The sequence below is a fragment of the Macrobrachium rosenbergii genome, chromosome 51 (assembly GCF_040412425.1).
Source record: "Macrobrachium rosenbergii isolate ZJJX-2024 chromosome 51, ASM4041242v1, whole genome shotgun sequence".
Taxonomy (NCBI): Eukaryota; Metazoa; Arthropoda; class Malacostraca; order Decapoda; family Palaemonidae; genus Macrobrachium; species Macrobrachium rosenbergii.
In genome coordinates this window covers 49,487,179-49,513,382 of record NC_089791.1, presented here as the reverse complement: position 1 = coordinate 49,513,382, position 26,204 = coordinate 49,487,179, and the positions used below count along the sequence as shown (strand labels likewise).

At 47.5% G+C, this 26,204-nt stretch overlaps 1 protein-coding gene across 7 annotated transcripts in view; it reads left to right on the top strand.

Annotated features, from left to right (window-relative positions):
- The window catches only part of LOC136833386 (DNA (cytosine-5)-methyltransferase 3A-like), a 332,296-nt gene that overhangs the window by 35,541 nt on the left and 270,551 nt on the right, over positions 1 to 26,204 (top strand). For all 7 annotated transcript variants that reach the window (XR_010851452.1, XM_067095457.1, XM_067095458.1 and 4 more), the window contains exon 2: positions 19,329 to 19,834. Coding sequence is in view for 6 of the 7 variants with exons in the window: in XM_067095457.1 (XP_066951558.1) it covers positions 19,346 to 19,834 (489 nt within the window). In the remaining variant the exon portion in view is untranslated. The remainder of the gene's footprint in view (positions 1 to 19,328; positions 19,835 to 26,204) is intronic.

The window sequence follows — 26,204 nt, the reverse complement described above, 5'->3', positions numbered from 1 at the left end:
GGCCTAAGGTGTTAGTTCTGGAAGTGAAGGATACCTCAGTGGCTGGCCTCTCCTCCCTCCTCCTTCCCAGTCCTCCCCAATCCTCCTTCAGCGATGGGAATAGGGACTCAAACCAATACTTGCTGGATATGGTGTCTGAGTAAGACTACATTGAGCACCTACTGGTAAGACTTCATTGGCGGCATTGTCTTCAGAATCACAAGCAATTGCTGTCCTTCCTCTAGAAAGGAGAGACTGCCCAGGAACCCTATCTTTGGCCTCCTGACTCTTTCCTAGCCTATTTTGAATGAGTTACATTCCCTTTCATGCGAAAAGTCCAGTTTTGACATTTTGTTGCAGATCCTACACTCCGATTAGAATGTCTAGGGACGGTGCTCCTTGCTCTTTTGACCATCTTCCCAGGTGTGCAGAACTCAGTGTTCAAGACTCTTCTCCTTCCAAACCAGTGAGTCTTCCTAATGTAAAGGATTGATGGTTTGTATATTGTGTTGGAATGAAAATTTTTAAAGTAAATTGTATTTTCTATAACTATACAAACCTGAGATCCTTTACATTACATTTTATGCCTGCCTCATGCCACCCTTCAATCTGAACCTGGACCGAAAGGCAAACTGGAATGTTTACATCCGGGCAGGCGGGTATTCCTGCCTACCTGCCTAATCACCTTGTTCAAGAGTTTAACGGCTGTGTCCAGCTTCGCTGTAAGTAATTCCTAATGTAAACGACCTCAGGTTTGTATAGTTAGGAAAAATACAATTTACTTTCAAAAACTGTGATTTTAAAAGTCATCATTTTTACGAAGTAATTACATTGCTTATAGTTTCACTTTCTGGCAGCTTAAAAGTTTTGAAACCTCGGTAGCGCTAGTGTCAGTGTAGGTGACCAGTCCCCACCCACTTTCGGGATAAGAGAGGCTCTGACAGTGGTTCAGTTGTGAGCAGTCAGCTTAAATTTTGGCTTTCATCATGTTTTCTTTTGAGACTTCTTTGGGTGAAATACTGGTAGCCCACAGCTGTTGTATTTTTGTTAGATTCTCTCTTAGCGAGACCGTTAATTTTCTATTTTCTTCAATTTGACTTACATTATAACCCGATTGTTGACTCCAGTGCTACTAGCCTATACTTAAGAGAAATATGACTCTCACTCTATGTGTGTAGAATGTAGGGGACAAGAGTGTTCAGTTGATCGAAACTGTGACAAATGTTCAGAGTGGGATGCTGGAAAATGGAAGGTTTTGGGGTCTCATTTAGCGAAATTAGACAGAGAAAGGAAATGTAAGGCGGCCGCTAGAGCCGAAAAACAGACACTAGATAGCAAGACTGTAGTTAGTTCTGCTGATGATGATACACCTGCTTTACCTTTGCCTGCTCCTACTGTGTCACCTGTTCCCAATTTTGCGGCTATTCAACCTACTCCTTTACCCAACTCTCTCGCTTCCGAACCCGACCCCCTTGTCAGCCTCGAGTCGTAACTCGTACATAATTTTGATGTCAAAATGGGTTTAATTGTGGATACTGTAGCCCAGTTGGGTGCTTCAGTGTGTGCCCTTATGGACAAAGTGGAAAAAAGTGCTAGTGTTAGTGAAGTGTCAATGGACGTGGCAGCTGCCCGTCCCACCAACGCTCCTAGGCAAAGGCCACTGACATACTCCCTTACACCTGGGAGCAGTCATACCGGAGGCTCAGGGGAGGTCGGTGGGGTCTGCCCAAGGGCAATTGTTGCCTCACTCGGACCTGTTGCAACTTTCCAGGTTGTGCAAAGGATAGCCATTGGAAAGGCATCCATACGAAAGTGAGTAGGCTATCCTTGAGTTCTGAGGCTTCCAGACCTGAGAATAGGCACCGCTGGCACTTTAGTTATGAATCGCGGCCACTGAAAAGGCCCACAGCAGACACTGTCCGCTTCCCTCCAGTGCCTTACAAGAAATTTAGGGAGCCCCTACAGCAGCTTTCTTGTAGTTTCTAGGATTCCCCAGAATGCCTATCTCCAGTGTATCCTGTGCATGAGCCCAAGCGTTCGTCTGCTTTGCTACTGGGTGCTCTCATGAACACCCAGTAGCACCCAAGAGCAACCAACCTCCCAGCAATGCCTGGACGCTTGGTAGCTCCTGAGCACCCAGTAGCACCTAAGCATCCAGTAGTGCCCAAGCGCCCATTAGCGCCTGCTCTTCCAGTTACACCTAAGCGCCCTTCAGTGCCCAAGACTTCAGGTCACGGACGGACTTTGCCTTCCTTGGAATGCTCGGCACTTTCCCCGATGTGTCTGGCACAGGATACCAAATGCCTGATGACAGCTATCCCGACACCTTCTGCGGACACGACGGACCCATCGCTACCTCTCATTCAGCATCAGCTGGTGGACATCTGAAATTTGCTTAAGAAAGATCCTTCTTCTTCGTCCCAGGCCCCTCAAGATTTGCTTTCATCCCCTGTTTTGTCAGAGGATAAAGGTGAAGTTGGTGAAGTGGGTCTGGGTTCCCTTCCAACAGCTTATGCAGCTTTATTGACGCACTTGTTGCAGAACTTTCTGGGATTCTTCTTGCCTCCGGCCCCAGCTTCCCCAGCATCGGCGTTTTTCATCAGTGACAAGCCTTCTAACTCTTCCAGGTTACCGAAGGTAGTGCTTTCATCTTCTGCTAGGAAGGCTCTCAATGATCTGGACAGCTGGCTCTCGGAGAAGAGAGAGCAGGGGAAGTCTTCCTTTAGCTCTCCTCCCTCTTGTCTTGTGCACTAGAGGTATTCTTTGTATGAGACCAGAGTGGCTACCTCCTCCCAGGGGGACTTCTCAGACACGTATTGACTCATCTAGGTCAGCCTTCACCATCACTAAGGTGATGTTCTCCCCTACAGAACTCAACCACCTTTTGAAGAACTTTTTCAGGATTTTTGAAGTTTTAAACTTATTAGACTGGTCGGTGGGGGCCTTAGCCCGCAAGATTAAGAATTGCTCTTTGCTCCCTGAAGAAGTGGCATCAGATTGGCTAAATGTCCTGTCGTGCACAGATAGGGGCATCAGAGATGGCAAGAGTTGGCCTCTCTCTACACGAGGGGAGTGTTGAAGAAGAGAGAGCTCTGGTGTAGAAGACATGACATCCCATCTTCTAAATTTCTCATGTACTTGAGGACATCTAGGGGCCTGTCCTCTATGATCAGAGGATACATGGCTATGCTGAGTTTGGTGTTTTGGCAAAAGGTATGGATCTCTCTGCTAATCAGGGCCTGTCCAATCTCATAAAATCCTTCGATACCTCCAAATCCAAGGAGCAAGAGGGCGTCTCTTGGAATCTGGACGTGGTTTTCAAGTGGCCCTCTGGACCCCATTTTGAGCCTCTTTGTTCTGCTTTGCTACGAGATCTTACCAGGAAGACCCTCTCTCTTGTGATGTTAGCGACTGCCAAGGTGATGCCGTATGTCTTACATCATGGGCTTTTTAGCAAAGAATGAAGACCCAACCAAGGCCTGGCAGTGTAATTACTTGGTAAGTTACATATATAAAAATGATATTGTAACACACTCCCTGAACACCTTAATTAGCCCTTAATCCCACTAGCCCGAACAACTCCCAATACCCATCCCACTATAGTGGGAATTTTAACAGCCAGCGTTACCAATACTGGTAAAATCTTGTCACTCGAGCTACCATAACAAACAGTTGGCAATGCTGACACAGGTGTGCTCCGACACGCCCCATTTTAGATCAATTGCTTTTGTTGACTGCTGGAAGGTTGTTTCCTTCTGCAGTGCGGAGGTTTTAATCTATCCTGCTTCTTCTTTTTATTTTGGACTTCTGATGAAGACCTGGATTATGTTTGGTTTTCTCCTGGATTTTCTGGATATCTTCGACGTGGGACGTCTTTTGGATTTGGACTCGCTGGTTCCCGGTCTCGATTGTTCATCATGTACCTTTTCACCTTCTGCTACCGTGCCACCGGCTTCAATGTCGACCTCGACTGCCCCTACGATGGTGGACGCTGGCGCTCATTCCTTCTTCCTCCTGCAAAGACGGATGAGTACCTTGAGACACAATAGACATTCTGTCAGGTATGTAGGAAGGTTAAGTGTGATGTGCATACTCATTGCAGTGAATGTTCCGATTGGAAAGCACAAGAGATGGAGGATTACTTTTGTCATCGCAAGTCTTTGGCTAGTAAGGGCGGCAAACGTCGGTCAGATTCTTGTTGCCTCAGGTTTCTCAGGCTTCTGCTACAGGTCAGTTGATGGATTTAGCGAGTTGGGAGGTAGTCAAACAGATAGAGGATAGGATTGCATGTAGTATGGGAAATTTAATAGCTAGTCTTCTTCAACATGTCTCAGATAGGGATAGTAGTAGTGTTAGGATGTCTAATCCTTCTTCCTTTTCAGCTCCCCTGCCTGTTCCAGAACCAGCCCTAACGGGTGCTGAGGGTAATGGCAGAATCTCAAGCCTCCGAGTGGGTAGGACCTGCCGACCCCCTTGGCGATGGAGCAGGCAGTGAGGATCCCCAACCCCCTGTAGTATTGATAAATTTAATGTTGATAATGTGAGTCAGGATCAAGATCTCAGGTGATAAAGGAGGAGAGGTGTGGGTTAGTTAGTGAGGAGAATGTATTAAGGGTGCAGAGTCGTTCTCCTGGGTGGGTTCCGGTTTCGGGTTCGAGTGGTTTTTGTGCTCTGGCAAGAGTTTCGCCTTCATCGCTTCCTCTTTCGGTCTGACTCAGTCTCAAGTCAATGTTCAGTTATGGTGGCAGACAGAATCCTTTGCTTTTGCTCCTAACTCACTTCCTCACTGTTTCCCTGATTTTCTACTCCCATCTAGTAACACGGATTCTGGTGTGTCCTTTCGCCTTCTAAAAGTACTGTAGTTTGGGACCTGCAATTGGCTGTGGCGAATATAAGAGCGGATTTGCTGGGTCTTTCAATGGGTACAGACCTATGGTGAGAGGTTATTTGTTTTTCTAATGTTTTCTCTAACATTAGAGAGTATGTGACACAGAAGTGTCCAGAATTCAGTCGGATATGTTTCAGGATTATTGAGGGTGTAGATTCAGTGTACCTTTCATTCTAAGTTTTCTTCTGGGATATCTTTCATCCCCTGCTCCCAGATTCTGTTGCTCCTTTCTGCTCTTTGGCCTCTTCTTCTGCTCCGAATCTTTCCCTGGCTTCATCTTCCGTTTTCCCCTCCTTCTATTTTGGTTTTCCTCCTCTCAGGTAACTTCCTTTTTTACACGTTTGCTATTCCTTTGCCTCCCGCCTTTCCTTCCTCAGTACTATCTTCTCTGGTAGGAGGAGCTTCCGGACAGGTGAAAACGCAGTTTTGGCAGATTTTGGCCACAGGTGTCTCATGTTCCATCCCTTTGGATATGCGCAACCCCTTGCTTCCGCCTCAGCGGCTGTCCCAGTAGTATCAAGTATTTCACATGATTTGCCTGTCGCTTCCAGTTCGGGTTTGCGCCCCTCAGTTGTGGCAGGGCTTATGGTACCTTCTTCGAGTGGTCCGCGGCTTTCATCGCCTGAGAGTAGCTTCTACCTCATTCATTCTCCCTCCTTCATCATCTTCTCGTCCTCATAGCGGTTTCATTTTGCGCATCCTCCCCAGGATTTAGTGATTGGGTTTGGCTACTCTCACTCATCTTCCCTTGGTAATATTGGGAATTGGCTCGGTTTTCTTGGTTCCAGCCTTCTCTTCTTCCTGGCCGTAGTTCAACTATGTGGATCAGCTCCGGGTACACGATTAGGTGTGGGTGCGCAGCATTCTGGGTAGGGTGGTCTGCTTGGGGACTCTTCATCGTTGTCAGGCTTACGTTGGTGCCTCTTCCTTTGTCGGTCTTAGACCATTCAGACATTGCGGAACAGGATTCTTATCCGGAGGTGCAGGAGATTCTGGCGGACTTAGAATGTCCTCTTGCCAGCAGTAACAATTACGGACGCATGCTTGAGTATGTTACTTTTTCATATCCTCAAGCAAGAGCTCCGGACCTCCCGGTTTAGTCAATTCAGGTTTTTTTTTTTTTTTTATGACATTAAGCCAGCTCCTGCCTCTTTTTCGTGTTGGCTGGTTTGGTTCGATTGGGTTAGACAGGCTTTGGAGGAGGCAGACGTTCGTTTAGCATCGGTGTTGGCTTCTAACAGACGGCACTCTTCTCTTCTCTCTCCGCGTAGGACAATTTACGCAGTTCAAGGTAACTTCGGCAGGTGTCAGGTTGCCATTCAACGAATAAGTTGAGGCAATCCTGTCTAAGTCTCTGGTGTCGTCTAGTAGGGACTTCTCTTAGGGAAGCAGGTGCTTGGAGGATGTGTTGCACAATCAGACTGAGGCTCTTTGCGCACTCTCTCTGGATGATGTCACGTTTACTGTAATGGGGTTCTAAGGAGTGATGGCTATGTCCCTTCAGATCCGTGACTGTTGGCAGCCTAGTAAATTTATCTCAAGGGGTCTGACCCACCAGGCGAATGCTCTGGCTTCTTCTACGACGTTTGGAGCAGGAAAGTTGAAATTTCTATCTTGGTCATCTTCCATCTCTGTATCCAGACGTTGAAAAGAGGGTTTGCTTAGAACACCATTAGCCTTAGTTAATTCTTGTTCAAGAATGATGACGTAGTCGTATGACGAACATGGTTGCTTCGAACTCATGTCTCTGGTGTCGGCAATTATGCATTGTCGAGGATACAGTGTTGAGGTATCTAGACGATTGGTTGATCCTTGACTCCTCTCTAGAGGAACTAGTAAGAGCGAGGGAATTCTTATGGAATTTTTAACCTATTCAGGTAGGAGGATTCTCTCTCTTCCTTTGAGCATTTTCACAACCCTGGAGAGGATCCAGTCGGTTCTTCAGCAGGTAGAAGGGTTCCCGTCCAGCAGGGAACGGCCAGTACCAGCTTGGAGAAGCCTCTTAGGGAGACTGTCTCCCTCTCTCTCTCTCTCTTTAATTCCAGGTTTCTCTGGATGCGCTCTCTTCAGGTATGTCTCAGAATCGCTGGCACTTCCAGGCGAGAATGGTTACAGGCAGTCCCGGTTAACAGGGCTCGGTTAGTGGCAATCCTGTTTTACGGGCTTGTCTAGCGAAAATCATTGATTTCGTTTAACGGCACCCTCTGGGTATTGCTTTTACATACTTAACAGAGGCGCCCGATAAACCGAAACGGGCGCTGTTCAGCTGATTTTCAGTTATGATTTTTGGTTGTCCTCACATTGCTGGGAACTTCCAACTGGGACTGCCTGTATAGTCGGGAGCGATTCTTGCCTGTTGGATCGTCTGTGGTGGTCAGAAGAAGTGCACTGACACCGGGAAGGTCTATCGACTCCCCTCTTCCCGATGTTCATCTGTACACAGATGCCTCAGATCAAGGTTGGGGAACAACCTTGGAGGAAACCCAGGCCTCGTGCCTGTGGGGGGGTTTGGGAACGAGAGGAGTCAGTAAATCTTAGGGAAAATCAAGGCTGTAAAGGAAGCCCTCAGTTGTTTTCAGTCCTAGTGCGCAACAGAGTAGTGGCTATGTTTAGTGACAGCGTAATTGCCATGTTGTATCTGAAGAACTCGGAGGGGGAACAGGCTCAACAGAACTCAGTACTATAGCACAGAGAGTCCTGAGAGGGTGCGAAGAACAGTACTATAGCACAGAGAGTCCTGAGAGGGCGCGAAGAATGAAAAGTCTCTCTTCTTCCCCAATTTACATTAGGGGAGTCTCAACGTACTAGCTGATTCGCTAAGTCGCTCCCATCAGGTATTTGGGGAGAGATTGGACTTTGGCTCTGGAAGTAATAGGTCAGGTTTTCCGGAAGTGGCCAGCAACTGTGGGCTTATCCACGAAGTGATTAAACCATCGTCTTCCAGTTTTTTTCTCACCAGTGGTGGTCCCCATGTCGATAGGCACCGAGGTGACATTACAAATTGGAATCACATGCAGGTGTACGCCTTTCCTCCATCCGGCCTCATTCATCAGGTAATAGGGAAATTGCGGGAGTGTCAAGACGACTATGACTCTAATAGCTCCCTGCTCTCCATAACACGCTTGGTTTCCGGAACTCCTAGAGCTCCCTTCGGAAGTTCCGATGTCCCTACCCATGCGAAACTTCTTCTCAGACCACCGCATTCTCACCATTATTATCCAAATCCTCTCGTGCTGTACCTAGTTGCAGGGCAACTGTAGAGAGAGCTGCTAGACAGTCTGGACTCCCTAAAGCTGTGTCTGGATAGTTTTCTTTTAGCTTGAGTAAGTCAGCCTGTAAGCCTTACCAAGTCAGCTGGACCAGGTATGGAGGTTAGTGTCGTAAGGAAGGTCATTCCATCTCCAGACCTTCCATAGCCAAAATAGCTGATTTTCTTTTATTCCTTCGGAAAGTCAAGGTTCTTTCTTATTTGGCTATTGCTGACTACTGCTCAACGATTAGCGGTACAATTACTTTCCACCTTCCTGAAATCTCTAATAGTAAGATAATCGATGAATTATTACTTTCTTTTGAGACTGAATGTCCTGTCTTGCCGACTCGGGCCCTTCCGTGGGACTTGTCGGAAGTACTTCAATATTTTCTTGTGTTCCCCTGACTTTGAACTCATTGAAGCTATAACTTTAAGACACTGACTAAGAAGTTGCTTTTTCTTACGTCTTTGGCTTTAGCTAAAGGGTTGGGTGAGCTTCAGACAGTTTCTAGATTGGGTTCCTATACGAGGAATGATAGGTATTTGTCTGTTTTCCGGAATTTGTGACAAAGACAGAGTCGGAGGTTAAAACTCTGCCTCGTGTGTTTTAAAGTTCTTTATCTGCAGCATTCATTCCGGCGATCCAGCGGAGATATCTATATGTCTGGTGCGAGCATTAAAGTCTGTTTATCAAAGGTTGGGAAACTCTGTCCGCTTCCACACACACTTCTTGTCTCTCTGTGGAATCCTTCCCGTCCGCTGTCAAAGAATGCGATTAGTTACTTTTGGAGGGAGGTGATTTTCCAGGCTTCTCAGGGTTGTTCTTCGTCGTCTTCAGCTCTGTATTTCCCCGACTGCACAGTATTCGGAGGTATGTCCACTTCATCTTCCTTTCTAAGGATTCAGTGCCGTCTATTCTGGAGGCAGGCACTTGGAATCCATCTCATTGTTTACTTTCTTTACTTAAGAGACGTTCGAGTCGCCTTATAGCGTGTAGCGGCAAAGTCTGCAATCTAGGATGCGTTCATTTAGCTGAAGTGGTATTCGCTTAGTGCAGAGATTCGGAGGGTTATTCTATTAGTCCACATGTAGTGGCAAAGTTTATTATCTAGGGTGCGTTCTTTTAGCTGAGGTGGTATTTACTTAGTGAGGAGATTCTTAGGTTAACCAGATAGAGGAATTCCTTTTAGTCTTTAGAATTCTTAGGCAACAGTGATAGTATAATCACATGAACTTAGGTTTAGTGCATTTTAAGTATCTTAGTCTTTGATAGTTTCCCTACGAGAGTCCATGGGTACTCTAGTAGGCTAGGCTATTTCTTTGGAGCTGAGATACTTCTTCACTCGTAGGGTCTTATCCGAAGAATCAGCGGTTCAGCACTGCTTTATTTTCCTCCATACATGAGAGGCTATGAATAGCCGCATGGGAGGTCAACATACTCCTCCATACATGAGAGGTTCTGAAGACTGCATGGGAGGTTGACAGACCGAGACAGTACGGACCTGACAGGCGATCAAAGTACTCTCCAGCATGTCTCAGCACCAAAAGCAACGATTGATAAGGTGAGTGTATAACTAAATTGGTATCCTATGCAGAGCAGATCAGTGAGCTGCCATCTCTGCGGTTGTGAAAGGGGGTATGCCGCAAACTTAGATGGTTCTCCCGGAGGGACAGCGGCTCTGCACTCTGCCTCATTCTCCTTCATACATAAGAGGTTCTGAGGAGCCACATGGGAGGTTGACGGACTGTCGATCAAAGTACTCTCCAACACGTCTCTTCACTGAAAGCTACTATCTCTGCAGTCATCAAAGGGGGCGTGCAATAGAATTGATCCCTCCTCCTCTAAATGTTGTTAATTGGGCTAATTCAGGTGTTCAGGGAGTGTATTGCAATATGAAGTTTTCATAATAAAACGAATATTGTAATACTTACCTGAACACCTGAATGATTCCCACCCTCCTTTTTGACCTTGAATAAAGCAATTGACGAAAATGGGGCGTGTTGGCGCACACCTGTGTCAGCGTTGCCAACCGTTTCTTATGGTAGCTCAAGTGACAAGATTTTACCTGCAGCGTTGGTAACACTGGCTGTTAAAATTCCCACTATAGTGGGATGGGTAATTGAGAGTTGTTCGGAGCAGTGGGATTAAGGGCTAATTCAGGTGTTCAGGCAAGTATTACTATATTAGTTTTATTATGAAAACTTCATATTTTTGTGATAAAATAAAGTTTTATATGTACTTACCAAGTAATTACGAATCAAGCCCTCCCTCCTCCCCTCATATGGAAAGAAGGGCAAAAACAATTGAATCACGCTGTTGAAGTCGTTCCTCTCTCACCCCAAAAGTGGGTAGGGACTGGTCACCTACACTGACACTAGCGCTACCGCGAATTTCAAAATTTTTAAGCTGCCAGCGAGTGAAACTATAAGCAATGTAATTACTTGGTAAGTATATATACAGTAAAATTTTATTTTGTCATAAAAATGTCATTTGTTTTTAATACTGTCTGTTTTAAAGCTAACTGGTAAATTGAGAAGTTTGTTGAATGAATTTGTTAGCAGGGAAAAATGTTAGCATTGTGAAAAACTTGTTATATTTAGCTTCAGCTTTATTGTGATCAGAATGAGAGAACTTGTGAATGATCAGATTATTTCATCTGTTTTTGTAATTTTTATTAGATTATTATTTTTTAAATGAACCTTTATATAGCTTTTACTTCTGCACCAGCAGTAGTTTGACAGATTGCAACAAAAAAACGAGAACACTCGGTTGTCCACGAGTATCCGTCTTCTATCCATCTACAGTAAACCCCCCGGATTTGCGTTCTCACAATTCACGGACTCAGCGATTCAGGGAATTTGCTGTGGAACCTGTCTATAAATTATTTGCGGGAAAACTCACCCATTTATGGATTTTTTCTCAGAGCAGTATTCTGTATTTTCGTGTCTAAATACTGTACTGTATGTATATATACATTTTATGATAAAATAATGATTTACAGTACTAATTTTCAGCTATTTAATATTAAGTTTAATAAGATTAAATAATAAAAGCAATAATTCTCTCTCTCTCTCTCTCTCTCCTCTCTCTCTCTCTCTCTCTCTCTCTCTCTCTCTCTCTCTCTCTCTCTCATACTGAGATGAGAGAATTTTTATGCATGTGTAATATGTATGTGTGTTTTGTATGATAAATAAATGATTGTTCCGACACAATATACAAACCCTCGGTCCTTTACATTAGGATTACTTTCAGGCGTAGGCTGGAAACGGCCGTTGAACTTCAAACAAGGTGGTTAGGCAGTTTACTACTGTCCGGGAGGCAGGAGTACTGCCTGCCCGGATGTAAACATTCCAATTTACTTTCAGCTGTTGTGGGATGCGGACGTTGTTTCTTCGCTCTCTGCCTGACTGCCTTTTTTCAACCTTTTTGGTGGGAAAATTCCTTGTTTTCTTTCTAGCATGAATGTTGATAAACCTCCTAAACCCTCCTATCCCCAGCATGTGTGTCCTGGGGTAGGAAGCAAGAAATGTAACTCCTTTAGATCCAGCGTCGACAAGGACCCACACGCTCTCTGCCCATCTTGCAGGGGATGTGTGTGTTTGTGTGACGCTCCTTGTAGCGAGTGTTGTTCTTGGTCTCCCAAGCAATGGAAGAGGTTCGAGGGGAGGAGACGCTACCGTCGGAAGCAGTTGCCTGAATCGTCCCGAGGGTACACACCCCCAGCGACTCCAGTTTTGGCTAATGTGTTGGGTCGTTTCTCCTCCCCTGTGAACTTCCTTCTTGCTCCCCTCTCCCTTGGGTGAGGACTCCCCTCCCCTTCTCATTCGTTTCATCGGGTGTGGAAGGGTGGGAAGTTTGACCAGGACATCCTTCAGGGGTCTCTTCTCATTCTTGGGGGGGGGAGTTTTTTTTCCCCCAGAACGAGCAGAGACTTCCCAGTTTAGCCTGACTTTTTCCTCAGGTTTTGGGTTGGATAGCCAGGTGTCAGACCTATCCTCGGCCTGGCTACACCTGGGTCTTCCTGGCGTTCCGTCACTGGAAGGCCTGGTATCGCATCTGTCTGGCACTCCAGTGACAACACACGCAGCAACCACAATCACCACCACCTCTGTTACCACATCAGGATTTGCTAAGCTACCCGTGTCGGTGGCTTCTCATCTGGACACCCAGGTTTCGGCTGCCCCTGCCGTTCACCATTCAGTACCGCTGCCTCCTGGGTTCCTGGCCCCGCTCTCACGACCGGGGCCTTCCTACATGGTTATGTCAACAATGCCACGTGACTGTTCCTGCCCCTGTTGCTAACCCTGGCTCTGTGATAACAATGATTCCGGCTCCTCGCTTCCCTGTCTCTGAGCCTGACACATCGTCTGACTCGCACCCCATACCTTCGACCCTGGCTCGGCCCGGCCTGGCTGCTCGTGCGCCAACCATACCTTCATTCCCGGCCCCGCCTCCGTATGTTCCTGGCTGCCATGTGGATGTTCCCGCCCCGGTAACTGCTGGCCCGAGCACCACGTATGCTGCCGGGGTTGCGCCTGCTGCTGTGGCCCCCCCAGCTGCTTCTGCTTCGTCGGCTGTGCCTGCATGGTTTGGGGACTTAACCACGATCCTGAGGAAGATGGCAAAGAGGAAGTCAAAGAAGAGATCAAGAAAGGTGTCTTCGCTTCATCATCATCATAAATCTTCGTCTGCTACCTCTTCTTCTTCTCCTTCCGCCAAAGAAGAAGAAGTCTGCCTCTCCCACGCTAAGCAAAGTCCTTTCGCACCGAGACTTCTAAGGACTGCCTCCTTCCACAGGGAAGGCAGTGGGATCTCTGGCTCTTCCCGATCCACGGATCAGGAACCACTGCTCTGGCCCTGGGTCAGGGGATGGAGCCAATGGCGTGCAGACCACTGTCCCAACCCCCTGCGCCCTAAGGCCATCTGGTCCACGGCCGGACACTCGGCGCGAAAGTTGCTCCGAGTACCTGGGTTTCCAAGGAGACCTGGGTACCCAAGGCTGATACGGGAGAAACTTCTCATCGTACAGACCCGGGCATGGGGCGAGAGAAAGAGTGCGGGCATGCAGGTGCCCCAGCTCTTCCTGCTAGCACCCCCGCGAGTGCCAAGCCAGGTTCCCGGGAAAGTGCTTCGGTCCTTCGGGTCCAAACGCCAGGAGAAGCAGAGAAGAGGTTCCCTGCTCAGTCTTCCCGAGAGGCTATGGCCTCGAAGAAGACTGAGGCGCGTCTAGAGGACAGCGCGGGTTCACGCCAACCAGCCACGCGCTCGACTCCTCCCAGTCCCAGCCATGTCCGCGCTGGCCAGCCTGGCTCAGGGGAGGCAGTGTGCGGCTCGGCTCACGCGAGCCGCTCCGCTCTCCTTGGGAGACTGCTTCTTGGGCGTAGCACCCTCCTCGACCTGGCTGCTGCTTCATCACCGTGGTTTGGTGACCGCCCTGGCCTGCTGCCCCTGCTGGTTCTGCCAGTAAAGGCCAGTGGGAGCGCCTGATCCTCCTCGCCTGTCCCCTCTACCCTTGGTTCCTTCCAGGGGCACGAGTCAGACAGGAAGAATTCTGGCGAGTTTTCTCCCCGGAGTTCTACCTTGGGGGTGTATGTACCTGGCTCGGTCCTTGGCTCGACCAGGTCTTACGCCCGCGTGGTGCAGGAAGGATCAGGGTGGTCTGCCGAGGTTCTCCATCCTGCAGGGAGAGTAGGTCAGGAGAACCGCACACTGGAATGACTAGAGGGTCCTCTCCCCCAGGATGCAGACACCCCCGAGATACAGAGGACATTTGCAGAGGTTATTGCGCTGATTCGTCAGCAGAATGACCTCAGGGAAGGGACCACGGCCTCAACTGTGGATTGTCCGTCGCGCCTCGAATCCTATTGGGACCCAAGAAGGCACCCAAGGCTTTGGTGGGGCTGCCATGGTCCACGCCTGCCGAAGTGGTCCTCAACCAGGTGAATAGTCTTGTGTCTGGGCAAGACAATTCGCTTAGATCAAGCCGCTTGGATAAGCTTCTTCCCCCCCTCCTCTGCCTCGCCAGGAGCGCTTCTACACTCCTGTGGGGAGGGCTTTGCTGACTGAACAGGTTGACCCGGAACTGGCACATCTGGATCTGGGTCTTACGTTGCAGCAGCTTACTGCAGAGAGCATCTCCCTCTCTCAGCAAGAAGCCGCAACACTGGAAGCCACTGCCATGGCGGCCTTCCAGGCAGTCTCCTGGCTCGATCTGTGGTCCTTCACATCGAAGGTAGCTGCTTCCTCGGCGCTATCGTACCTGGGGAGGACTCCGCTTTGGGAGACTGTGCCAGTCTGGGGTAGGCCACCTTCTACCTCGCCCACCAGACTGCAAACCTGTGGGCAAACCTGGTCCTGAAGCAGGAGACGCTGTTCTCTCTTGCTTCTCCCAGGTCTGTAGGACCTAAGTTGGCAATGACCCTAAGGAATGGACTGTTGCTGGGTTCCGCCTCTCTCTTCCCTAGGGAGTTGGTGGACGCCGCGGTAGACAAGCGCCGGGCCAATGACTGACCGGCTTGTCCACCAGGCAGTGGCCAAGACCTCTGGGTTCTTCGCATTCTTCGCATCCCACTGTGGCCAGGCCCTCAGGCCAGGCTGGCACTTCCTCGGCCCCTAAGAAATCCCAGTCTTCAAAGGGATCCCGTGGAAACACCCAGCCTTCTTCTTCCTCTAGAAAGAGTGGTCCTTCCTGCCCCTTTCAGCCCACTTTCCAAGGGGAAGATGAAGAAGGGGAAACGCTAGGGGCGGCGATCCCCCCCAAAAGCTGCCGAAGGTAGGGGGGTGCCTCTTGAGCCATTGGGCAACATGGCAGCGACACGGAGCCGAGACCTGGATAGTGGATGTCCTTCAGGAGGGGTATCTACTACCCTTCGAACCTCTGCCTCCCCTCACCTACACTCCGGTCCATCTCCGCACATATGTCCAAGGATCTCCGAAGGACACCGCACTACAGCAAGAAGTGCAAGCCATGCTGAGCAAGGGTGCTGTAGAAGTCGGTCGGACCAGTCTCCAGGCTTTACAGCCCGATGTTTCTCGTGAGAAAGCCTCAGGGGAATGGAGACCGGTCATAGACCTCTCCCTTTGAACCGTTTCATTCACCAGACTCGGTTCGCGATGGAAACAGCAAACCGTGCTTGTTTCCATCAGGAGAACGACTTCATGCTACGGTGGACTTGAAGGATGCATATTTCTAAATACCCATTCATCCGTCCTCCGCAGGTACTTCCGCTTTCGGGAGACGCGGTCTTCCAATTCAAAGCACTTTGCTTTGGGCTCTCGACCGCCCCAGGTGTTCACGAGAGTTTTCTCTCGCCATGTCGCTTGGGCCCACTGTGACGGGATACATCTACTGGTATCTCGACGACTGGCTGGTCCTGGCGAGCTCCTGCTCGAGGAAGGTTGCTACAGGACAGGGATCGGTAAAAATCTTGAGGTTTGCCAAGCGATCTTGGGATCTGTGGTGAATCTTTCCCTCAGACTCTCATATCAGCAGGTTCAGGTAGGCAGCACAGCTGTTCCTGTCACGACAGGAGCAGCCAGCCCGGCAGTGGCAAGTCGTCATCGGTCACCTGTCGTCACTGGAGAAGCTAGTACCTCATGGACGTCTTCACCTGCGGTCTCTACAGTGGAGACTAAAGGAGTAATGGTCCCAATCCCAAGACCCCCAGTCCTTCCTCATTCCTCTTTCCGTGGAGGTGAGGGAGGACCTTCGCTGGTGGATGGACGACAGGAACCTCTTGATAGGAGTATCCCTGCATACTCCCCATCCGACATGCTACTGTTCTCAGATGCATCGACTGAGGGATGGGGCGCACACCTGGAGGAGCTGCTGACTTCGGGAGTGTGGCACTGAGACGACAAGCGCCTTCACATCAACATCCTGGAACTCAAGGCAGCCTTCCTGGCTCTCCAAGAGTTCTGGGATCGAGTGATGGGACACTCCTTGGTACTGATGAGCGACAATACCACGGTAGTGGCTTACGTCAACAAGCAGGGGGGCCTAGTGTTCCTCCTGCTCCACCAGTTGACAATGCAGGTGCACGAGTGGGCCATGGCTCACTTGGTAGAGCTGTCAGCCAGGTACATTCCAGGCAAGAGGAATGTCGTGGCAGACAAGCTCAGCCGCCAGAATCAAGAGATAGGAGCCTAATGGTCCCTCCACTCGGAAGTGATGGAAAAGCTATTCGACCTGTGGGGGCGTCCGCCATCGATCTGTTCGCCACCCGGCACAACAGAAAATTCCAGGTCTTCTGTTCGGTCATGCCGGACCCATGGGCCGCTGCGGAGGACGCGTTCCAGCACCCATGGGACAACCTCAACATGTACGCCTTCCCTCCGTTCTGTCTGATTCACCAAGTGATCAGCCGGGTGATGATCACTCCGAATCTCAGGATGATTCTGGTGGTTAAATGGCCCCAGGCCGTTTGGTATCCGGACCTGCTAGCTCTCCTCTGAGGCGCTGAGAGAGATCCCCACTGGCCCAACCTGCTGTGTCAACCCCGCAGAGCGGTACCACCAGGCAGTGCAGTCCCTGTGTCTTCACGGCTGGAGGTTATCCACCATCTCTTGCGAGCCGAGAGGCTTTTAGATCATCGCGCAGCAACAGAGATGGCAGGATACCTCAGACGATTCTCCACAGCGGTATACCAGGGAAAGTGGTCCGTCTTCTGTGGTTGGTGTGGCGAAGGGGTATCTCTCCGGTCGGAGCTACTATTCAGCAGGTTGCGGACTTCCTTGTCTTCCTTCGCCGAGAGAAGCTTCTCTCCGTTTCAGCCGTGAAAGGCTACCGCGCCGCACTCGGCCTAGTCTTACAGCTGAAAGGAGTAGGCATCTCTGCTTCCTTCAAGATCTCTCTACTAATGAGAAGCTTCAAAAGGTCTTGCACACCCAGGGATCTCAGGCCCCCTGCGTGGGATGTGACTCTCGTTCTAAGGAGCCTGACTCGTGCACCATACGAGCCTTTATGAGAGTCGTCAGACAGGGATCTGACCCTCAAGACTGTCTTCCTGCTGGCCCTGGCATCGGCAAAGAGAGTTGGCGAACTTCACGGACTTTACTTCGATGTTAAACACTCGAGGGGATGGGGATCAGTTACGCTTGATTTCGTCCCGGATTTCGTAGCGAAGACCCAGAATCCTTCGGTCCCTGACGCACAGTTCGAGTCCTTCACGATCCCTTCCCTAGAGGACTTTGTAGGTAATGAACCAGATGAGATGCTACTGTGTCCTGTTAGAGTGCTGCGGCGCTATCTGAAGAGGACTCGATGTCTCCGGCCTGAGTGTCGACGACTCTTCGTTAGTACTGGCTCGACCAAGAAAGAAGTGTCCAAGAACACCATCTCTTTCTGGCTTCGTGAGACGATAAGGAGAGTGTATTCTGCTGCAGGAGAAGACGACATCGGTACGCTTCGTCTGAGAGCTCACAAAGTCGCAGCATTGGTCCGTCCCTCGCATTCCAGAAGAACATGTCGGTTTCACAGGTGCTGAAGGCGGGCGTGTGTTCCCAACAGACTACCTTCACCTCCTTCTACCTCCAGGATGTTGCTCACAAGTCCTTGGACACTTTTTCCTTGGGTCCTGTGGTGGCTGCTCAACAAGTTGTGTAGCTTACCCGGCTCCTCTTAACAGGACAGGTTGCATCTCGCCTAAGATGTACAGTTGTGATTGGGAGAATGAATGTTGAGTGACTAGCCTCTCTTCTTTCTCCCCATCCTGGCTCTCTTCCCACGGGCAGGGAGCGGATGTGCCAATACATGCTGGGTCTGGCGGTTGATGCAGGTTACCACCCAACAGGAGCTCCTGTTCTATTTTCCGTTCAGGTTGATAGAAGTAACCCCACTCCTTCCCCTTGCAAGGGGGGAGGGAGACCATGACTATAAGACAAACCCAATGCTTGTGATTGCCTCTATGTCATCCGATTCCAAGTTCTTCCTAGCCTACTTTGCATAAACTGACGTTTCCTCTTTTATGCAAAGGGACTCAGAAGTCTGACAACTGATCCCGTGTTTCTTACAACCCGATCATTTTGTCAGAGGCAGTTTTTCCCTTCCTTGCTCTATTGACCAGGAAGGGAAGACAAGGTGGTGAACTCCAGTCAGTTCAGGAGACTCACTCAGATTCCTCTCTCCAACCAGTAAGTCTCCTAATGCAAAGGACCTAGGGTTTGTATATTGTGTCGGAACAAATCACAATTTTTAAAAGTAAATTGTATTTTTCCTAACTATACAAACCCGAGGTCCTTTACATTTTATGCCCACCTCATGCCACCCCTCAATCTGATACCTGGGCCGAAAGGCAAATTAGAACGTTGACATATCGGGCAGGCAGTACTCCCGCCTCCCGGACGGTAGTTAACTGCCTAATCACCTTGTTTGAAGTTAAACGACCGTTTCCAGCCTACGCCTAAAAGTAATCCTAATGTAAAGGACCTCGGGTTTGTATAGTTAGGAAAAATGCAATTTACTATTAAAAATTGTGATGTTTATTTGTTTTGTATACTTTAGTTTTAAAGTGGATACTTTATTTGTTAGTAAAATAGATCATTGAAAGGCCACATACATGACTTCTCTCTCTCTCTCTCTCTCTCTCTCTCTCTCTCTCTCTCTCTCTCTCTCTCTCTCTCTTCGATTTTTTGTCCTTATGACACTATTCATTCAACACTTTGTCCACTCGCCACTGTCCTTTCAACATTTTGACCCTTTGACACTTTGTCTTTTCAACAATTTGTCCTTTGACACTGGCCTTCAATACTCTGTCTGTGGATGGGATTGAATTTGTTGATTAAAACAAATACTTGTTTTGTACCCAAACACTTGTTTTGTACAAAATATTTTGTTACTAAGTAGCCTTTAAGGGTTGGCTGATTTCCACTTTGCCATCTCCTTTTTCAAATGTGGGAATTGGCTATATATTGGAGAGGTAAAGTGGTTCATTTAAAAAATATAAATATTTAATTTAAGATATATTTTTTAAATACTTACTTCTCCATTTTATAAATTGCCCTCCCAAATGAGTTTAACCTATTGGTCCCGTGGTAGGGAGTGGGGGAAGTAGATGGATGGAAGATGGATATTCATATAAAACTGAGAGCTCTTGTTTTTTGTTTCAATCTGTTGAACTATTGAACTACTACTGGCTCGGAAGCAAAAGCTATATGTGAAGAGATAAGAATTTAAAATATAAATCTTAAATTAAGTATTTATATTTTTACAGGCATTACAAGTAGAATAATGATGGACTCACATGATGAGGTACTAATCATCTCTGATGATGACAGTGATAATGCTTGGAATGGATTTGTCCCTAAAATTGTAAGCTCAACATCACTGAGCCCTGGTGGAAGTGAGTCAGGATTTAGTGGCTTTCATGTTACGCAGGATTCCACAGTGGTCAATGGAAGACTGCATGATGATTTAGAAATCATTGATGAAGTTATTAGAGATGTTTTGCCTGGAAGAAAAAGGCAGAGGGAGTTACCTAGGACACCAGTTCATTATAGAGAGAGAAAAATGGGATTTCCGTGGCTGAAACTTAAGAAGGAATGTCCTACTTTTTGGGATGAATTACCTCAAGAAAGTGCTCTGAATTTTGGTGATACTTTGAATGCTACAGAAGTAAATTTGGATAGTTGGAATTATAACGGGACTACTCCAAACTCAAAGAGACGTTCATTTGCGGCCATGAGACCTTCTTTCTCCTCTGTTGATAAGAGATTTGAGGTTAGTACTGTGTATTTGTTGAGATCCTTGGGAATGGTAATTTTTTTTTTTAAGTAATACAGGCACATATTTTGGTAGCCATTAGCAATCAGTTTATCATCTCAAGTTGGTAAGTTAGCAGGAATAGTTGAAGTACTTGCTTGAGGGACAGTTCTATAAGAAAATGTTTTACTTTCTTGATATTGGCTTCACTTTTGCTTTTAGGGCCAACCCATTGAGAGCTAAGTATTTTAACTCTGGTTTGGTTAAACAATCCAATAATGCAGTAATTATGATAGCAAATAATAAAGTTTACCATGAGTTTCCAGTGTAATTACAATGAATTTTTTGAGTTAAAAAAAAATTTCTTCACGTTTGTTAATGTTCATTGATTTTTGTAGTCTTAGAATGAGTTACAGTCCTTTCCTTTAATGCATATACAGTAAACCCCCCGTATTCGTGTTCTCACGATTCGCAGACTCATGCATTCGCGGATTTCTCTGTGGAACGTATCTACCCATTATTTGCGGAAAATTACAGTACTGTATTTTCATATCATTTGCATGACGAAATGCACTTTTTGTGATAAAACTATTAAAATACTCAGGTATAAGCATTTTTAGAGGGTTTTTCTTGTGTTTAACTATCAAAATAGGCATTTCTAAGTGTTTTTAGAGGGGTTTTAAGTATTCGCGGATTTTAGCTATTCATGCGAATGCAGGCGGTTTACTGTAGTAGTCTGATGAAAAGTGGAGTGTAAGATAGTTTTATAAACATCAAATAAAACTTAAGTTCTTGGGTGAGATACTGTACATGGCTGTTTATTTGCCTGTTCATTTTACCCTAGTTGCTCCTGCATAAATACAGTGTTGCCTTTTATATAATAGTATCCTTCAGTGGAAGCTGGGAGGCCATTGAACTTGGTAACAAAGTAGTTAACTGGTGGTTATGGCACATTAATACTTCTTACTCACCTGCCTTATCAAAGCACTTTTTCTCTGGTCGTCTGGAAGGGTAGAACATGGCTTCACTTCCTTTTTACTGTCATTGAGTTTGTTCCTACACAGTATACAAACCATTGGTTGTTACATTAGGAACTTGCTTCAGCTTAACTGGAAAACGGCCATTTCAACTTTTAAACAAGGTTGTTAGGTAGTTCAGTACCGTCCAACTGGTGGTAGTCCCGCCCACCCAGATAGTAAGTATTTGCTTTGCTTTTGGCCGTTGTGCATTGCGGAACTCTTCTGTACCCTCTCCCCTGCCTGCCATTTTGCTTGGTTTTTGCAACATTCCCAGTGGGATTGTTTCTCATTTTGCTCTGATATACAGTACAGTGATTGATCTTACGATTCGAAAGCTCACACACACACGAACTTTTCACTGGAACCTAATTAATGGGCACGCGATTTTTACAGACACACAAAATTCTAGAAACCACTGCAGAAGTGGGTGTTTAATTTTTGAAGTAATTTACAAGTTTTCATGCTTCGGTGTGTAAAATCTGTGAAAAAAATGCATTTCAGTCTTTTATGTGTGTAAAATTGTATGAAAATGCATTTCATGCTTTTATGTGTAAAATCTGTATGAAAATGCATTTCATGTTTTAATTTGCAAAATCTCTATGAAAAATGCATTTCATGCTTTCATGTAAAATCTCTATGAAAATGCATTTCATGCTTTTCATGTGTAAAATCTGTTTTGAAAATGCATTATTTTATTTTTGTACATGCATAAATATGATGCAAAGGTAATTTCAGCACATTCAGTTAGTGTACTTTTACAAGATGTGATACCCATTTGCAAAGTTACTGCACTTTTCAAAGATGATACCTGCAGAAAATGCTTGTTTAATGTTTGAAGTACATTTAAAAGTAGGCATACTTTTAACTGTAAAATCGATATGGAAAATTTATATTTATATTTCTGTACATAAATATCACATGGTCCTGGAATGTCCATTTGCAAAGTCTTTGTCACAAGGACTTTACATGACCTTGAGATGAGGTTGTTCAGTTGCACTCATTTGATAAAATGAATTCTTTAATGTAATATCAGAGATGTAACTAAGAGTTGTATAAGTATCATTCTTTTGAAAATTACTCTGTTCACCGGAGAAAAGTGCTAAGTGCAATCTTTATGTGCATGTAATTACAGCACTTTCAGTTTAGTACTTTTACAAGATGTGATACCATTTAGTTACTGCATTTTTCAAAGATGATACCCTGTAGAAAGTGTGTTTAATTTTTAAGTTTTAGTGTTTTTAGGTGTAAAATCAGAATGGAAAATTTGTATTTTACAGTTCTAGCATAAATACAATACAAAAGCAGTACAGTTACTTTATTACAGTATCTCTCTCTCTCTCTCTGGTGTCTCTCTCTCTCTCTCTCTCTCTCTCTCTCTCTCTCTCTCTCTCTCTCTCTCTCTCTCTCTCATTTGTAGTTCTCCAAACATACTTCTACACTTACTCTGGTGTGCCAAACTACACCATATAATTTTCCATTGATTAACTTTTTACCTGTACTGTACTATCCCTACCAACATTATGTACATGTTTTTCGATGTTTTATGTAAATTGTACTTTTGTTGACTGTGACAGATTGTTTTGCCTAGTTACTGGTCAAAGAAAAGCTTTACCTAAGTGACAAAGAAAACGGCATCCCATGAATTAGGTAACTTAGTACCATACAAACCTACTGTAAATGCGCATTATGAAAACTGTGCAGTACTCCATTTTTATGTCAACCATTTACTGTATTCTTTTTTGGGCCATGAAAGCTAAATTTTAAATAAAATTACACTAACTTTAGTTCAGTAAGTTAGCTTAATACTTTGGGAGAATGATTAGGGTCATATTTAGTACTTAAACTCTGAAATAAACATTTATTAGCACTTTTAAAGACCATGCCAAACTTACAAAATTCACCCTTGTCACGAGGCTCCGGTTAACTCAAGCGGGATTTCGAGGTATGACTATATATCTTAAAGCATTTTGTTGTTCATGGTAAACCCACAATGCAGTGATAAGCCTGACAGCCTTGAAGGTCAATACCAAATGCATGTCTTGGTGCCACCTCCAAACCCTGCAATCATTACTGCTCCTCCGTTGATGTAGACCCTCATGTCCTCTGCACAAGTTGCAGAGGGCATGACTGTAATCCCGAAAGTACTTGTGACGAGTGTCATGACTGGTTCCCTGTGCAATGGGCGAGGCTTTCGCTGAGGAGGAAGTATAAGAAAAAGGCTTCCAAGGCTTCGTCGGGTGGTAACGTGCCTCTGACGACTCCTGTGGTTGCTAATCCTTCTTGTTCATTCCTACCTCCTGCAAAACTCCCACACATTGCCATTACTCCTATAGTTCATTCTTACCTCCTGCAAAACTCCCACACATTGCCATCACTCCTACAGGAGCGATTTACCCCTCGTTGTCTTCACTTGTTTCATCAGGTGGAAGTTGTGGGGGACAGGGCATTTGGAAGGAATCCCTTCAGAGTGAAGAGATTGCTAAACCTTAACTAAATTCCAGGAATCAAGAGAGACCGAGGAGCTTTTGAGAGTTTTGGTACCTGGATCTGATGGGTGTGCCTTGGTGGGGCTTGCTCAGCCACCTGAGGGCTCTCAGGCCCCTCCAGTGACTGCTGCTTCGGTGACTGTGACCACTGCTACAGTTACCATGTCGACTGGCTTGAGAACCGCTGCTATGGCAGTGGTTCCTTCCATCTCTTCTCCCATTGTCTGTGCTCCTCTGCATTTCCGCCTCCATCCTCTGGATGTGGGGATGCTCTCCTGCACTCCCTTATGAAGAAGGCGTACGGCAAGAAGAAGAGTTGGGAGGTGTCATCGTCTTCATTATCTTCGTCATCGATGTCATCTGCTGCTGCTTCCCCGCCTTCTTCGAAAGCTCGCAAGCTGAGGAAGAAGAAGGTAGCTTCTCCCTACCAGAAGAAGTCCTGTTCCAGGTCTTCCGAAGGTTTGCCTCCTTCTGTGGAAGAGGCAAAGGGATCTCCCGGGTGCTCTCCCCGGTCTTTGGACTCGGGAGCTGTGCTGCTGGTCTCTCCAAGACCAGGCAACTCGGGAGCACCAGGTGCATGGGTCTCCAAGAGGGACCCACTTCACCTATACTAGTTCCAGGAGGTCACCTTCCCAGACTAGAAAGAGTACCTCTGCTCAAGTTTCTCTGGACACTTGGGTAGAAGGAGCAACCAATGTTTGTGCCTTGTGACTTGGGAGCTCCAGGTGCGCAGACCTCCAAGGAGACCTGCGTCACCCCAGGTACTAGGGTTTCATTGAAATCCCAAGTCACCTCTACCAGTCCATGGGATGGTGTAGACTCTTCCACATGAGAGTATGGCAGGTGCTGCCTCACCCCCTGCCAGTGCTTGCTTGAGTACACAGCCAGGGTCCCACACAGGTGCAGCAGGCCCACAAGTCCGCTCACCTGGAGAAGCTTCGGGGAGGTCCCCAACACAGCCTTCTTTGCATGTAGAGGCTTCGGCCTCAAAGAAGATGAGCACATCAAGAGGGCAGCCCGATTACACGCCCGAGAGAGTGAGATCGCTCTCCCCTGGTCAGCCCTCACTCGCGTTTGCGTGAACGGGCCCGCTCACCTGGAGATAGCTTCCGCACATGTATACATGAACCCATTCGCTCTCCTCGGGATGCCCCCCTCCATGTTCGCATGAGTGGGAGCGCTCTCCAAGACCTGTGAAACTATTGTCACCACAGGGTGATGATCACTCGCCGCTTTTCCTCTCCTATCAGGGCTTTGGCTTCCGGCAGGTCCGAGAAAGGTGTTTGGCCCCTCTCACCTGTCCCCTCAACCTTGTGGGGTTACACTGGGAGTCGTGAGTTGGACAGAAGGATTCGTGATTGTGATGTGACATCTCAACACAGCTCTCCCACGAAAGGTTTATGTTCCTGGTTTGGTCCTTGGATCAACACAGTCATATGCCCAAGTGCTTGAGCAGGGGCCCAGGGGTTCTGCTGAGGGTTTCCCTCCTGCTGGGAGAGTAACCTGGGAGGACCGTGTTCTGGAAGAACCCGAGGGTCCTTTCCCTCAGGACACAGGCACCCCTGAGCTACAGAAAATGTTTGCAGAGATCGTTGGGTTGATTTGTCAGCACAACGACCTCAGGGAAGGGGCCATGGCCACATCCATGGATTGTCCATCTGCCCTCGAAGCCCACTGGGGACCCAAGAAGGAACCTAGTCCTCTTTGGGCCTGCCATGGTCCGATCTTTTGAAAGGTGTACTGGAGCAGGTGAACTCTCTGGTCTCTGGGAAGGAGAATTTACTTTGCTTCAGCCGTTCAGACAAGAAACTGCCTCCTTTTCCCCCTTGACAGAAGCGCTCCTATATGGCTTTGGAGAAGCCCTTGCTGCCCAAACAGGTTGACCCAGACTTGGTTTGTCTGGGTCCAGATCTGTCGCTGCAGCAGCTTGGTGTGGAGGGTATCATCCTCTTGCAGCAAGAAGCAGCGAGCCTGGAATCGACTGCCGTGGCAGTGTTTCAGGCTCTGTCTCAAGATTGGACCTGTGGTCCTCATTGTCCAAAGTTGCTGCTTCCTTGTGTTCCATGATTCCCAAGGAGGAAGCCACCTTTGCGGGACTGGGCCGTTCTGGAGGCAGGGCCATCACCTACCTAACCCACCAGACAGCAAACCTGTGAGCGAACTTGGTCCGTAAGAGGAGGGACGCTATCCTGACTCGAGTAACCAAGTTTGTGGGCCCAGAGTCGGCATTGGCTTTAAGGAATGGACTGTTGCTGGGTTCTACCTCCCTCTTCCCATGAGAGTTGGTAGATGCCACAGTAGTCAAATGTCAAGTCGAGGATAATGACCGACTGGTCCACCAGGCAGTGGCAAAGACTTCCGGGCCTTCTTGTGCCACTGCTGCCCGACCTTAGGGTCAGGCTGGCACTTCCTCTACATGCCCTAAGAAGTCCCAGACTTCGAAGGGCCCTCGTGGGAACACCTACCCTTCTTCTGCCCCCTCAAGGATGGGTACACAGCTGTGCTCCTTTCAGCCCTCCTCCCAGTCAAACGGGCCCAAGGGTAAGAAGAAGAGAGGTGGACACTAGGGCAGTATTCCCCTCCACATGCTGCAGTTGGTTGTGGGGGGGGCCACCTATCGTGCCATTGGGCAACATGGCAGCAATACGGAGCAGAGACCTGGGTAGTAGATGCCCTTTGGGAGGGATATCTAGTATTTCCCTTCAAGTCTCTGCCACCCCTCACCAACAACCTGGTCCATTTCCAAACATACATTTCTGGCTTATGGAGGAACCTCGCCCTACGGGGGGAAGGTGGAAGCGATGCTGAAGAATGGTGCTATGGAAGTCGTGACAGACCAGTCCCGGGCTTTTACAGCTGAATCTTTATCATAGTGAAAGTAAC